The sequence below is a fragment of the Eublepharis macularius genome, chromosome 1, assembly GCF_028583425.1.
Source record: "Eublepharis macularius isolate TG4126 chromosome 1, MPM_Emac_v1.0, whole genome shotgun sequence".
NCBI lineage: Eukaryota > Metazoa > Chordata > Lepidosauria > Squamata > Eublepharidae > Eublepharis > Eublepharis macularius.
This window is the reverse complement of record NC_072790.1, coordinates 239377661-239393242: the sequence shown is the minus strand read 5'-3', so window position 1 is coordinate 239393242 and position 15582 is coordinate 239377661. Positions and strand designations below refer to the sequence as shown.

General features: G+C 49.8%; 1 protein-coding gene across 5 annotated transcripts in view; it reads right to left on the bottom strand.

Moving 5' to 3' along the window:
* Positions 1–3753: 3753 nt before the first annotated feature.
* The window catches only part of ADAR (adenosine deaminase RNA specific), a 57522-nt gene continuing 45693 nt past the window's right edge, over positions 3754–15582 (bottom strand). For all 5 annotated transcript variants that reach the window (XM_054994618.1, XM_054994644.1, XM_054994626.1 and 2 more), the window contains exons 9-15: positions 15487–15580; positions 13925–14044; positions 12324–12457; positions 10303–10485; positions 9342–9454; positions 7772–7899; positions 3754–6201 (exon numbers count right to left, since the gene is read on the bottom strand). In XM_054994618.1, coding sequence (XP_054850593.1) covers positions 5961–6201; positions 7772–7899; positions 9342–9454; positions 10303–10485; positions 12324–12457; positions 13925–14044; positions 15487–15580 — 1013 coding nt within the window. In that variant the 3' untranslated portion in view covers positions 3754–5960. The remainder of the gene's footprint in view (positions 6202–7771; positions 7900–9341; positions 9455–10302; positions 10486–12323; positions 12458–13924; positions 14045–15486; positions 15581–15582) is intronic.

Below are 15582 nucleotides of genomic sequence, written 5' to 3'. Positions count from 1 at the left end.
ACCCATCAGCGGCTGGCATCACTTCGTTTGACCCCGGCTGGCAGCACTGCAAGCCCAGGAGGCGATAGGGGCCAACGGATAGCTCGAACTGGCCCCGGGGACCTAACTACCGTAAAGAACAGGGGGTAAGCTCTCAAACCAGGAGGGTCAAGCGTTGCTACCCCATTAAGGTAGCCAACCTCCAGCTGGGGCCTGGAGATCGACTGGAATTTCCACTGATCTTCAAACTACAGAAATCAGTTTCGTTGGTGGAAATAGTAAGAGTCCAGTAGCGCCTTTAAGACTAACCAGTTTTATTGTAGCCTAAGCTTTAAGTAGCACCTTGAAGATTAACCAATTTTATTGTAGCATAGGCTTTCGAGAGCCACAGCTGTTTGGACTCTACTCTTTTGCAACTACATACTAACATGGATCTATGGCAGAAGTGGCAACTTTGGAGGGTGGGCTCTATAGCATCATACTTTGATGAGGTCTGCCCCCTCCCCAAACTTGGCCCTCCCCAGGCGCCACCTCCAAAATCTTCTGGAATTTTCCATCTCAGAGTTGGGTGTGACTATTCGACTTCTAACACTTCACATAGGGGGACAGATTGACGAGAGGAAGGCCCACGTCGTGCTGGGGAAGAGGAACTTGCCAGACCTCCCAGCTAGGACAGAGAAGGGCCTTTGTCGTGCACATATACACTTTGTTAACAAAAAATACAACTGCAGAGAAACTAATGAGGAAACAATCAAAGGAGGTCTTAAATAAACACTTAGCCAGCTGAGCTGACCCAAGGTTGTATATATAGCAAGAGTAAAAATTGGATTTTTGAATGCTGTATGTGTCTTGGAATATTCTTGGTGTGACCTTGTCCGAGCATAGATGATGAAATTTTTGCTACAATTAATTGATCTATGCGATAAATGTTTGTACGTTTGCTATATATACAGCCTTGGGTCAGCTAAGCTGGTTAAGTGGTTTAGTTAAGACTCCCTTTGTTTCTTAGTTAGTTTTCACGTCGATTGTATTTTTGGTTAGCTTTTTTCCATGATTCTCTCTCGCTTACTTGATCTCATATACACTTTGTGGCAAGTGAGATCCAGGACTGACTGTCCCAGAATAATCACGGCTGGAAAGAATTAATCTCTCCCCCCCGTCGATGGTGGCATTTCTACCCAAAAGGCCAAGGCGCCAGAATTAGGGGGCATTACGCAAAATGGGAGAACCAGCTTCTCCCCTGAGGAATCCAGCAAAGCAGTAGTTCTGGCCAAACCTCAACACTCAGCAGTTGAGAAATTCAGGCAGTTTATCAAGGGGTGCACTTCGATGCCAACCATACTGATCAAAAGGATGTTTGTGTGTGCCTGTGCAGCTTTGCAAGCGACAACTGGGTACCTCACGTGGAATTCGGTCTCTGCATACTTCAGCTTTTGTTTAAGCAAAAGCAAGCAAGTTTCTAGCCCCTTTCGTCCAAGCAGAGCTCCTAGCTCTCCCACATTTCTATTGTATTTTTTGTTACAAGCCATCTCTCCGTTATATTGCTCAGACTCTCACACCGTTGGCCTTGTGCTTGCGTTAACTGAACTGTGTTTCCGAATTGTAATCTGTCAGTTGCTTTTAAATTCTCACAACCCGTTTCTTCTAGGAAAACTGACCCCTTGTGGGAAGAAGTCAGCATTGCACCGAAGCGACCTCAAACAGGGGCTTCGGGAATGGACTGTGGGAATACCCAAGGATCGCATTAGAGCTCCGTAAAGGTTTAGATGGTTAACCTAGCCATGGATATTAGCGTTTTTCTGTTCCTCCTCAGTTTCAATGTTATTTACTTCTTTATACCTTTGCTTTCCTCCCCAGCAGATTCAAAGCAGCTCACATTCTTTAGTCTTCTGTTGTCTCGATGCAACGTCTCCCTATAGGAGATGCCTCAGCACGTTTGTCGAGTGTAGGGAGACGCAATGTTAGCCAGGAAGTGTAGTTTAAAAAGACAGATCTGGCGGAGATCACTCCTCAGTGGGTTTAATTGCCTCCCCAATTTCATCTGTCAATTTCACCACTCCAGTCTAAAACTGTGTGGGATGGCAACCAGAGGGCAGCAAGGAATGGAAATGGGCTGGAGTTGCCTTCCAGAGCCAGGCTTGGACCTGGAGAGGTTATAATGGGCTGAAGTTTCCCATCTGGCATTTCACAACCACACAGCTCCAGTGTATAGCAAAACCTTCGCCAGCTGTCTTTTAAAAACTACCTTTCCCAGCTAACGCACTGCCCAACACATGTTCTTCACGTCAGATGTCTCATGTAGAGAGATTCAAAGACTATGAAGTGCGTTAGGATGAGTGTGTATGAATGACTGGCCCAAGTTCACCCAGAGAGTTTCATCACAGAGCTGGGATTCAAACTCAGGTCTGACCACGCTGGCATACTGAATGAAGGGCCAAATACCAGTCTCATCAAAGACCTAAAAGAGACAGCCTCGCACCCACCTCCTTTTACACCAAAGCTCCTGACAGAGCTCTCTCCAGCCTCCAGTGGCAATAGCAGATCACTTTGCCACTGGCCTTATGGGCCTGGCATATTCCTGATCCTGACTGTGTCCTCACAACAGATCCATGGCTGGGGAAGGGTGTGAAAGAGACCCCTCTGAAGGTGCCACTGCCACCACAGCATTCGTGGGCTTCCTGGAGGCCTCTGACAGGCCATGGTGAGAACTGGGATAACAACGTTCAATTTATATACTGCCCTTCAGGACAACTTAACACCTTCCCAGACTGGTTTACAAAGTATGTCATTATTATCCCTACAACGATCACCCTGTGAGGAAGGTGGGGCTGAGAGAGCTCTGAGAGAGCTGTGACTGACCCAAAGTCACCCAGCTGGCTTCAAGTGAAGAAGTGGGGAATCAAACCCGGTTCTCCAGATTAGAGTCCCGTCACTCTTAACCACTACACCAAACTGGATGCGGAACAAGATGGATCATTAGCTATATACAACCCAGAAATCCTCTGAAGCATTAAGCTTATGGTGGACCTACGTAGCTAGCAGCAGCTATTAAACCCCAAGAAGAATGGAACCTCCAGATTCCAAGGCAGTGTACCAGTCTTTGAGGGGTAAACAGCGAGGGAGGACCCATAAGCTTCCCAGCCATCTGGCTGGTTACTATGGGGGGGAAAGGAAGCTAGATTTAAATGGACTTTTGGTCTGATTCAGAAAGGCTCTTCACGGGTTCTTGAAACTAGTCAAGAGCAGGGTGTGGCTTTCTCTAATAATAATAATACATATAATAATGATAACATTCGATGTATATACTGCCCTTCAGGACAACTTAATGCCCACTCAGAGTAGTTTGCAAAGTATGTCATTATTATCCCCACAACAAAACACCCTGTGAGGTGGGTGGGGCTGAGAGAGCTCCGAGAGAGCTGTGACTGACCCAAGGTCACCCAGCTGGCTTCAAGCGGAGGAGTGGGGAATCCAGACCGGCTCTCCAGATTAGAGTCCTGCTGCTCTTAACCTCTACACCAAACTGGCTCTCCAAATTAAGAGTGCCACCAAACTGGCACGGACAAGCTGACATCCAAATGACTTTGGGGACAGCATCCAGAATGTCACTCTAATTAGCAAACCTTGGACTGTCTCCTACGGATCTCTCCCACTAATGGTGGCATGCCTCTCGCACTAGAAGAAGGCTCCCTGGATCCTGCCCAAAGAGCTTTTATTTAGCTCAGGGGAATTACGCAGCAAGCACGCCTCAAAGAACCACGCCAGGGCGACCAGTTACAGAAATTTTTTGTTTATTTCAGGCGGAATGTGATGACATCAAATTGTCAAACGATGGGATCTAGAGGGACACTTAAAAGCAGACTTACAAAAAAAGGGAAACAAAACAAAACCAAACCTGAATTACGATGGTGGTGGCGGCGGCGGCGGCAAAGGAGGGCACAGATTTGCCACGGATAAATTTACATCTGTTTTTTGATCTGCTAGCTAGAGCCTCTGCAACTAGGGAGGGCGACGAACGGCATGGGAGAAGTGAGAGCTGGAGGGTAGGGGGAGCTCGGAAGGAGAGGAGAGGGAGGAGGAAACAAAACCCAAAAAAGGGGAGGGGGAGAAAGAGGCTGCCACGTGGTAGAAAAACATTTTGCATAACAGTAACTCGCCAGCTGAGCCGGACATGGTGATGGGAGGAAGGAGACGAATGGGGAGGGGATTCTCTCGGATTGGAGGTCTGGAACCCTTCACTTGCTGAGCCCCCAGACTGGACTGCTTGGAACCGCTTCAAGTGGGAGGGATGCCAAGAAGAGCGCGCTCACGGTGCAGCCATTTCTAGCCACGAGCCAACCTGGATGCCTCGAGGGCTGGGTGGGACTACATCTTGGAAGCGTCGCTTTTCATCTCCGTAGCCTCTTTTTTAATTTTCAGAGGGAACCTTCCGGACTGTACCATTTCCGACTATGGAGTTGGGGGGGGGGGGTTACTGGACTGAATGCAAAACAAATTCCTTAAACATTTAAAAAGGAACCCCTAGCAAGACTGGCTTCACTCTGGCCTTCTTCCCAACTTAAATGTTTTCTACGAGCAAGGGAACCCTCCCCACCCCGCCACACACACACCATGGATACATTCAGCCATTCCCCCGTAGCACAAAGCGGTGCAACTCCAAATAGACCAGCTCAGCTTCTGTTTGTATGAGCTGGACTTAAAACGGTTTCACCGAACCCCAAAGTTTTTCACAGTCTCGTTGCAGGACAAGGGATCCTCCGAGGCCCTTTTGCCCTAGATGGGGAGAGAGCCCGCTCACCAAGGCCCCCTTTTTCTACGGAGGTGCTCCGAGTCAGGGAGAAACAGCATAGCCCTGAGCTGACCGGAGTGCTCGTTCCCTGGAGGCAGACCAGCTTTCAGTCACCTGATCAGGACGGCTGATTCTGAACACCAGGTGCCAGGTAGTTTGTGGACGCATCTCAACTGCCCCGATATCCCACCCAGTCCCCAACACACCCTTCCCCTCTTTTGGCGACGCGGCTCTTAAGCACGACAGGATCACCAGATAGCTTAAGGCTCCCCAGATCCTTTTTGACACAGAGGCTCAGCCGAATAGGACAACAGGGAAGGAAGGAGCGCGCAGGATTTGCAGTCGATTGACAAATTTAATGTCACAGCCTTCTATGTTAAAAATAAAGTAAGGGAAAGAGGCAGCTGCCCTGGTTAGTTAGCTAAAAATAAGCAAAGCAGCTGCTGCGCACACCTGGAACCCAAAAGGGAGCAGGAGGAAGTCTGGGAAAGAGAAGGGAAACAGCTTGAACTTAGCGGCAGAAGAAACTCTGCGGGAAGGCTGGGCGAGGTGTCTGGGGCAAGCTGGGAATTAGCCTCAGCCTTGTTTCAAGGAGGTAAAAATGCCAGTGTGACCCCGCAGCCCCAGGGGCTGCAAATATGGCAGGTGCAAGAGGTGAAGTCCCAAGGGGAGCTCTGCATCACGGTCCAACTTGACTAAGAGGGGAAATCTCCGTACGCGCCAGGGAAGGTGCTGCGAGAAGAGAGCGGCGGCTGCAGAAAAGAACGGGCGTCTCAAGCAGCGGGAAACCAATTCTCGGCTCAAAGGGACGTTTAAAAGGGGGCTTTTCCCGGGAAGGCTGTGAGCTGGCGAGATGGAATGAGGGGCAGCCTCCTGAGGAGGGACTGGGACTTGGGCAACATATGTGGATGCTGGTGGATCTCCTGATCTCTCTCTCGTGAGCACACGTGCCTTTGCAATATTCGCCAAAGGGGAATTAAGGGGGGAAATGAGGGACAAACCCCCTCTCCCGCCCAATGGAGTTTAAAACGTGCTGTCGATTTAACAGGAAGGAAGGAAGGCCTCAGGAAATTCATTAACCCTAAATTAACATTCCTGCTTCCATTAAAAAAACAAAACAAAATTAAAAAAATCCCTTCTCCCAGCCCCCCACCCCCAGCCAGAAAAGAAACCCCAACTCCTGCACAGCTCGCTAGACTTCGGACGGACCGAAGGTCTTCTCCTCCTGCGGTTTACAGATCCAGCTGCCGTAGCCCATCTCCTGCAACGCCCAGAAGAAGCTCCGCTTGGCACCCTGGTATGTGAACGCCGCGTCCTTGGCCTCCGAGTACACCGTCAAGTTCTGCAGGGCCTTGCGATCCATCTTGGCACACAGCTCCTGGAACAGCACGAAGAGGTTCCTCTTGGAGACCCGGGAGACATCCAGTTTTGGTCTGCGAAGAAAGGGGAAGAGTCTTCGAGATCTTGGAGGTTGGGAACGGAAATGAAACCCGGCATAACCGGGCATGTAGAATCCCGACAAGGAAAATACGGCTGGGAGGGCAAGAGGGAGTGCGTGGCACAGTAGCGTTGCTAGGTGGGTAGCCGAGCGTGTCTGCAGTAAAACAGTAGGATTTGAATCCACCTTAGAGACCAACAAGATTTTTAGAGTGTAAGCCTGCGAGAGTCAGAGCTCCCTTCTTCAGAGACGAGTAGGAAGGGAGAGCCCCGAGTCTTCATATCCCAGCCAAAAGTGGGATATTCCTACTCGTCTCTGAAGAAGGAAGCTCTGACTCTCGAAGGCTTACACTCTGAAAATCTCGTTAGTCTCTAAGGAGCCACTGGATTCAAATCTTACAGTAGCACTGAGATTGCTTCAAGAAGCCAACTGCATGCAAAGAAAGCCTGCCAAGGATCAGCGCTAGCCACAGCCCAAGACTGTCAATTCTCACACACTGAAGAAGAAATCAAATTTTCTGTTTCATATGGCAGGTGAACCCTTCCATAGAGGAAGTAACCAGCACTAAGAAATATTGTGTCACCATGGAAGGTGGGAGATCCCAGCAGCACCCTCACTTTCTATTAAGAAAAGGACACGGGGCTACAATTCACCCCGTCATAACCCTGACAGCCGTTTCATTTGTCTCAGCGTTGCCCACTACGATCAGCTGTGCCTCTCGCCCTTCTTGCCCAGCGACCAGAAATCTTTTTCATAGAAAAGGTCAAAGAGTCAACCTGGGACTTTCTGAGGGCAGGTATTTTGCACAGGGAGGAGCTCACCTGCATGGATTATTTCTGCCGCCTGTGCTTCCCAACTGGAAGGAGCTAAGCTCCAAGAGGCAACTCATGCAGAGATACCACAGGCTAACTCCTCACAAGGTGAGGAGGCGATTCTGCCACATCTACTGCCCTGGGAGCACCCCAATCACACGAGACGCAGCAGCAGAATCACCTCCATAGGCAGCGAAAGTCCAGATCTGGGACTCATGCAGAGATGCGTTTTTTAATTTAAATATTTGTAATTCTCCTTTTCCTTGTGTGGCTCAAGACAGCTTACAATTCAAAAATTAAACCGTAAAAACAACACACTTTTTTTACACCACATGCAGCAGCAGGTAGTTCCCCTCTGGGCTCTCCCAACACCCAAATGAACGCACAGAGCTGCCCGGCAGCACTGGCTCATCTAAGCGGAGTATTATCTACTGTGACTGACAAGAGCTCCCCTGGGCTGCAGGCAGAGACGGATCTTTCAAAGCACCCACCACTTGAGGTCCTGGAGCTGGGGAGAAACCTGAGACCTTTCGCACGCAAAATGTGTATCCTGGATCCTCAACTACGGCCACCTCTTTCGCTTCTATCGGTCTTTTGGTTTTGGTTAAGAGTAACCGTTTTAGTGCGGGGCTGAACCTTGACCATCGAAGCAGTTAAAAGTCTACCTCAAACCCCCCCGCCTTCCCACGGCAGGGCCTCCCCTGTGCTTGCTCCACTGAGGCTTAGGCGCCAGCCTTTCCAAGTCTCCCTTACCCATCTACTTTGCCTTTTGTACCATCTAGGACTTCTACGTCGGTGTCATCAGGCAGGCTCCAGTTGACGCTGGACTCCTTCGTTTTCCCCGTCTGCCTCGCGGAGTCGTAGACGCTGACTCGGCCAACCTGCATTGCCAGAGACGGACAGAATGGGTGACGTGAGCTTCGACCAAGGCAGACTTCCGGTGTTCATAAGGGGGAACCTCCTGAGATCTAAGAAGCCAACGGACCTTCTGTGTACGAAATAGGTATGACTGTGACACACAGGCTTTCCATCGAGGACTGGCGGCTCGCCGAGCTCAGCGTCAGGTACTCTGACAGGCAGGAGCTCTTCAGAATCTTGGGCTGTGAAAGGTTTTCCTTCGTGCCCAAGACCCTCAACTGGAGACATCAGGGAGAAAACCAGCAAAGCATCTGCTCCGCTTTATTTACATGGGGTGGAAACAGCGTCCTCCGCGCATAGCATGTGCCTTGCCATACAGCCGCAACCCCTCTGTCCTCTCACTCAGTGGAGCAGCATCCTCCAGTGTGGGACTAAGCGCCATGCAGGTAAGGTCACATGCATATTCTTCCCAAGTAAAATGGGGGGGACCAAAGAGCAAGATTTGCCACTAGCAGAATCTGTGGAGGACATATTTATCTTGCCCTTCCATCCAGAAACCTGAGGTGGTGGGCATGGCTCTACCTTCCTCACTAACGCCCCATGAGATAGAGACAGAGAGTCTCACTGTTAGCTGGGAAGCGTAGTTTAAAAACAGAGCTGGTGGAGATTGCTCGAGGGTTCTTAATTTCATCTTTGCCTCCCAGAAAGCTCTGTCGATTTCACCTCTCTACAGGAGGGTGGTTTAAAAAGACAGAGCCAGTGGAGATTGCTCCTCAGAGGGTTTGTTAATTTCATCTCCACCTCCTGGAAAGCTCTGTCAATTTCACCTCCCCATCTGGGAGGTGAAGGTAAAATTAACAAACACTTGGAGGAGTGATCTCCGCAGGCTCTGTCTTTTTAAACTATGCTTCCCAGCTAACATTCCATTTCTCTACACTTGAGCATCCTCATGTAAAATGTCTTGTGTAGAGAGACTCTGAGAGATGGCACCTACCCCAAGGTTCAGCCTAAAGATCATTAGGTGAGTAGGGTCCTGAATCCACTTCTCCAAAGTCCTGGTTCAGTGCTCTAACCACTACACCACACTGACTCCTCTAATCCTCTCCTGCCACAAAATCACCATCCTGGACTATTATCAAGCTAACATAACAATGTGTTTCTACTTGATTTCCAGCCCCAGATTTTGGGAACGGGAGGAGGAGAGGGGCATTCAAACCAAAGGCACCAGGAACTAGGTTTCTGATTAGGCTTCTGATAACGATCCTCTCATTTGCGGAAAAAGCAATGGCAATTGTAACTATCATGCTGTGGTTTTCGTTGTGGTCTTTAGCAAAAAGAAAAAAACCACCCTTTGTTACCAGTACGAAGTCTTCAGGACAGGGCACACTACATAACCCAGTAAGACCAAACAGACACGGAACCTGTTTGGGAAAGGTGAGAGGTGGAGGCTGAGCGAGGGACGTACCTCTGGGTGGTTGACAATATACGGCTCCGGGAGTCCTGCCTGGAACGTGCTGCCATCTCTCGACATGCGGCAGCAGATGGCGCGCGTCAGGTGACCTTGGCTGTACAGGTAGCCTGGAGAGTGTAAAAAAAGAAAAAACTGAGGGCGCAGAGGCGGCATTCCAGAGGGAGACGGCAGCCGCTTAGCCAGCCTTGGGGTCACAGACCTCTGCACCCCACGCTTGGCAGGACTGCAACGGAAGAGCCACATGGTTTTGACCAATTACTTCTGGGTCAAGAAAGGCGGCGGTTCCTTATGGACTACACCTCTGTGCCTTTCCTTGGTTAACGGACTGGGATCAACATACCTGTGGGACTGCCTCTCGCCCTATGTTCCCCAGAGGGTTCTTTGTTCTGCTGATGAACACCTTCTGGTGGTAACTGGCCCCAGGGACGTTCGCCTAGCCTCAACCAGAGCTAGGGCCTTTTTGGCCTTGGCCCTGGTGGAACTCCCTCTCCAATGAAACTAGGGCCCTGCGGGACTTGTTACAGTTCCGCAGGGCCTGTAAGACGGAGATGTTCCACCAGGCCTATAACTGTGACTCAGGCTTGGGCGAACTGACCTATTGCTCCCCCCGCTGTGATCTGTGGTACACCAGTTATCGATATCATAGGTCATCTGCCTGCCCTAGCCCGTAACATTTCGAATGCCGGGGTGTATTGTGAACACTGTTAGCCATCTTGGGTAACCTGGTTTTAACTCGATCGTGTGACTGTTTTTACTTCTATGCATTGTATTTTAAATTGTTTTATCGTTACTATGTTGTTGTAACCAGCCCTGAGCTCGCATGTGGCAAGGGTGGGTAAAAATCAAATAAATTAAACGGTTCCTCCCACAGTAAGAAAAAGTTCTTTGTTTCATAGCCATGACCCAAGAGGTAGAAAGGTCCCAAGCACATTGGTGGGCTGGAGGGGCTTCCTACCGAGTGTGACAGAGCGGAGATAGACCGGCTGCATGAAGTGCGAGAGCAGCGCCCCCTGCAGGCCCAGCACGTTCCAGCGAAGGATTTTGTCGCTGCAGGACATGGTGCGGAGGCGCTCGCCGTGCTGGATCCCGTCCCACGTTGGCACGATATCGCTGGATTCCACTGGGATGGTGCCTTCGCCTGTTTTAAAAGCAAAATCAAACACTGTTACCACCCACAAAAGTTTAGAGTATTAAGTACGGCATTGCTGGATCAGACCGGAAGCACCGTCTCGTCCAGCGTCCTGTTTAACACAGCGGCTGAGCAGCTGCCCAGCAAGGCTTTGATAGACCTCTCCCCTATGAAATCTGCCTAATCCCCTTTTTAAAGTTAGTGGACCTCACTCTGTCTGCTGGGAGAGAATTTCACAGTTACCAGCCAATTAAAGAAGCACTTCCTCCTGAATCTGTTGCCTGTCAGCTTCACAGGGTGCTCCAAGGCCTATAATAACAGTCGATTTATATACCGCCCTTCAGGACAACTTAATGCCCACTCAGAGTGGTTTACAAAGTATGTCATTATTATCCCCACAACAAAACACCCTGTGAGGTGGGTGGGGCTGAGAGAGCTCTGAGAGAGCTGAGACTGACCCAAGGCCACCCAGCTGGCTTCAAGTGGAGGAGTGGGGAATCAAACCTGGCTCTCCAGATGAGAGTCCTGCTGCTCTTAACCACTACACCAAACTGGCCGAGTACTGCGGGAGAGGGAAAGGAGCTTACTTACTCCACTCCGTGCATCATTTTATTAACGCATCTCACGCCCCTTCCCAGTTGTCTTTCTTCTAAACTGGAAAGCTCCGGGCTCTCTTGGGCAAGGTGTTCCAACCCCTTAATTGTCTTGGTTGCCGTCTTGTCCCAGTTTTGAAATAACTTTTCGGGGATTCAGAAACCAGAACTGGTCACAGCATTGCAAATGAGGCCACACCGTAGCTCTCTACAGAGTTATTACAATACTGGCTGCTTTATTTTCAGTTTCCTTCCTAACAATCGCCAGAACTGCCCATCTGTTCCTCTACTTGGCTTCCTGCCGTTTAGCCAATTTTCAATCCGTAAGAGGATCTACCCTCTTATCCTATGACTGATTATTAATTTACAAAGAAGTCTTTGGTGAGGAATGTACAATACACACTTCCTTATTAAGCCGATTGTCTTATAGCTTTAACAACATACATTTTGAAGTTTGCCACCATGTAAAAATGTACCATCCGGTATATTTGTTGGAAATAAAAGCACCGACAGAAAGGATTTCATTCAAGCATGGGATGATGTTAGAGAATCTATACAATTCAATCTCATTGGTCAGGGCTGCTCGAAGTCTGTGAGAAAATCCTTCTTTAAGCCCTATGTTTGCATTTTCTGTTCTTGCAGTAATTATCATGGCATTCTACTATGGTGGCTACAGCGAGTTACTTCCACTACATGACAAAAGTTAAAACTTGTTTATATCCAGGGATATTCAGTCCCAGTCTTGAGGATTCTTTTCCAGTTACATTTTGAAATTAACGGTGCCCGCCTGGTAAGTGGGGGGTGGGGTGGGGGGTAAGGTAGAGAATGGGACAGTTTAAAGGGCCCTTTCCTGCCACTTGTGAAAGGGCCCTTTAAACTTAACCCCAGGCCCCTGAAGCGACCTGAATCGCTTCAGAAAGCTTTGCTTCAGGAAATCCCGAATCTTTCCAAATCGTGCCTGATTTGGGTTAAAAACCCGAATCGGAAACCTGAAGCGCGCACCCCTAGCTAATTGTGCTGGAGGGGCAGTCACCTGCCAAGAAACCAGAAAAGTATCCTGTAAAGCTGACAATCAAGGACAAGTTTCATCCCAAACTATCAATGCTTTACATCCCAAAGAACGAGGAAACTTGTTCTTTTCCCCCCTTTCAAATACGAATTTGCAGTTTCTAGGACACCAACTCCAACTTGACTGCAGATACAAGCAAGGCCTGCCCAAAGCAATCAGCAGGGTCCGGCTCTTGCGGCTCTCACCGTTTTCCACCTTGGTGCGCAATTTCCCCTGCTTGGGGTTTTCAAACAGGGGCTGATGAGGGCCGTCCCCCTCTGTGTTCGCCTGGTCAGTGCAAGACTTGTCGAAGAGGGCCCCATCCCCACAAGGCGCCGTGCTGGAAAAAAAGCAAAACGAGAAACATGGGGTCCCAGCTGAGCCAAAGACCGTGCCGCAGAAGGAGGCAGAACTGGAAGAGGTTGGAAGGAGCCTCCAGCCCCATAGAATCATAGGGCTGGAAGGGACCTGCAGATCTTGGCTACAAGGCAGGCAGTGTATGCTCCCTGCTCAGCGGGAGAAACAGCAGCCGCCTGCTAAAATTCTTCACTGAGGAATGGCTATTAGGGCCATTCTGCTTCTGTCTTGCCATGACGAAGACACCGGGCCATAGGAAGATTCAAAACACAGAGTTCGATCCAGACTAAATTTTCTGCTCGTGCAAAGCACTTTCGTCAGTGCAGTGCAACTTTCCTGCCGCCGCCACCACTCTGGCCCTGCAGCCCACTGACGTCCCTGAAATGATGTTCCCGGAGGAAAAGGATAAGGGGCAGATTGAGGGTCTTGCAGCAAAAAGAGGGAAGTGGAAGAAATTTTCCCAGCCTTTCTGGCTCCAATCCGTATTAGAGGCATTTAGTTGGGCTCCAACCCGTAATTAAAGGCAAATTGCTGGCTATTGTGTGATATTTCAGCAGGTGTTCGAAAGGTATCATGCGACTGTCTTGGGCATTTGTCTGCGACAGGAAGAGGCAAACGAGCGCTGCAGGGCACCAATGCTTCTGCCGATGAACAGAGACCTCGTCCGACTCCTGCTGCTTCCGTGTCCTGAACAGCATCGCACACGCACGTTTAAGCATGACGCCACAACCATGAGAACCAGAAACATGCCTCAAGCAGAGGTGGCTCAAGAACATGAACTCTGCACCCATATTATCATATTCAGAGCAGGTTTTGCTCTTCTAAACAATTACACCCCGACTTTAACCTTGCCCAGACTTGACAACAGTTTGGGGCAGGGGGAGTGTAGAATGACAGGACGGGCGGAGGAGACTGGGGTTTAGTTCCCCGCTCCATGGTGAATGGATGACCCTTGGCATCTCGGCCTAACTTACCAACACAGGGTTGCTGTGAATGAATGCGGACCAGATAATTCATGCCTACCAAGTCCTGCAGGTAACCAATTCGGCTCATTATATTTCAAAATCCTTCGCCCTTTCGCTTCTGCCACTCCTCTGTCTGCTTACTCTCTGCCCGTACCTTCAGCCCTCAGCCTCACACTATGAATTGTTTTTAAAGGTATTTGTGGGCTGCTTTTCCAGTTCAAAGTGGCACACAAATTCCACAAGGGGATTTTTTTTTAAAAAAATCTAAATGTAAAATAATTAAAATTAAAAGGCAAAGCAGCAAGAAGAGGAATGACTAACAAACAAGAAAGCCAACCTGAACGTGAAGGTGCCTCCTGGACATGTTTGGGAAAGTTATTCCAGAATCAGGCTGCTATTATTGAGAATGCGTTCTCTGGAGACGTCCCTCCCCAACTATCTGAAGGTGCAGCTACTGACAAGGCCCCGCTGCGGTTGGTACAGACCTGATATAGAGGTGGAAGGTGATGTCAGCTTTGATCTTCAGCTTGTCGTCTTCTGCTGGCTCAAAGATGCTGTCTTCGGGGGCAGAGGGGTCATACTTCATGAGCTCACTGTATAGAAACCTGGAAAAGAACCCCAGAACCCCAAATCTCAACTCTGTCTTGAACTCACTGGGACATGGCAAAGCACTCTCTCGCAGACTCAGCTCCCCATCCACCCCCGACAATATTTATTTATGTTACAACAATACTGGCCTACCTTGCAGAATCGTTGTCAGGGTACTAAGACTGTACACGTAAAATGCTTTGGGTGCATAAAAAACCTAAGACAACACAGCTTCCTATAGCGCCGTTCTGTTACAGCACTCTGTAGTTGGGGCGGGGCTCAGTTCGGCTCCTGTCCTGAAGCGTGCTGGGAAACCTCTAGTTCCCCCTCCACCCTGAGTCTTCCTCCTGAGACAGTCTTCCTCATCAGCCCTACCAGCTCCTTACAGAAGCCATGCAGGTCTTTCAGAGATGTCTGATTTGGTTAGAAAGTGGCTGATCCGCCAGTGGTGATGCCACGCTACTTCCTAATCTCCCCCACCCATGTCAGAAGTCTATGAAAGACCAACCTGGCAGAGGAATGAGGCCTCGATGGGCGCCGCAGGACTCCCAACATGCAGCCTCAGCACGGCGAGACTGCCCCACTGGCCCTGTTGCCCCTCAGCTGGTTAAATCTGTTAAAGACCTCTTATGTGGGAGAACCCTGACCTGGAGATTATCATCATCTCAGAAGCTAAGCAGGGTTGGCCTTGGTTAGTAATTGGACGGGAGACCTCCAATGAAGACCAGGGTTGCAGAGGCAGGCAATGGCAAACCGCCTCTGTTCGTCTCTTGCCATGAAAACCCCACCAGGGGTCGCTGTAAGTCAAGTCTGACTTGAGGGCATTCTCCACTCCTCTATGTGGGAAGGGGATTACCTGGAAGTGACAGAGGGCTGCCCCGGTAGGGTCTGGCACATCCCACCGGCATTCCTGAGCCTGACAAACGTGGCCAAACGGATGCTCAGCCCGTCTAAGGGAGTCATACATAAATGGGATGCTGTGAACACATTCCTGAGAGTCAGTTTGGTGCAGTGGTTATGAGCGGCAGGACTCTAATCTGGAGAACTCCACTCTTCCGCTTGAAGCCAACTGGCTGACCTTGGGTCAGTCACGCCTCAATAACACACTTTGTAAACTGCTCTGAGTGGGCGTTAAGTTGTCCTGAAGGGCGGTATATAAATCGAATGTTGTTGTTGTTATTGTCCCCAATATAGCCGTGCTGTTTCACACAGCACTGCTTTTTTTGGACTGCATTCCAGGCGCGGCACGAGGCCTTGCTGTACACAGACACATCATTATCGCTTCCTATGTTCTTAGTGACATGACTGCTCTGCAAAGTAGGCTGGTTCCTGGGACTATTGACCCGACGAAGGGGCTGGTGCCCTCCGCCTTCAATCGGGACCGAGCAGCTTGCTGGAAAGCCTCACTTAGCCCCGATGGGTCCCAACGACTCCCCCATCGCTACCCGCCCCTCCTCACCGTATGAAGCCCCTTCTGGAAATGATCTCTGCGTGACAATCGTTCACCGTCTCCCCCTTCAGGCTCAGCTCCTCCCCTTTCACACAGCGATTGCCT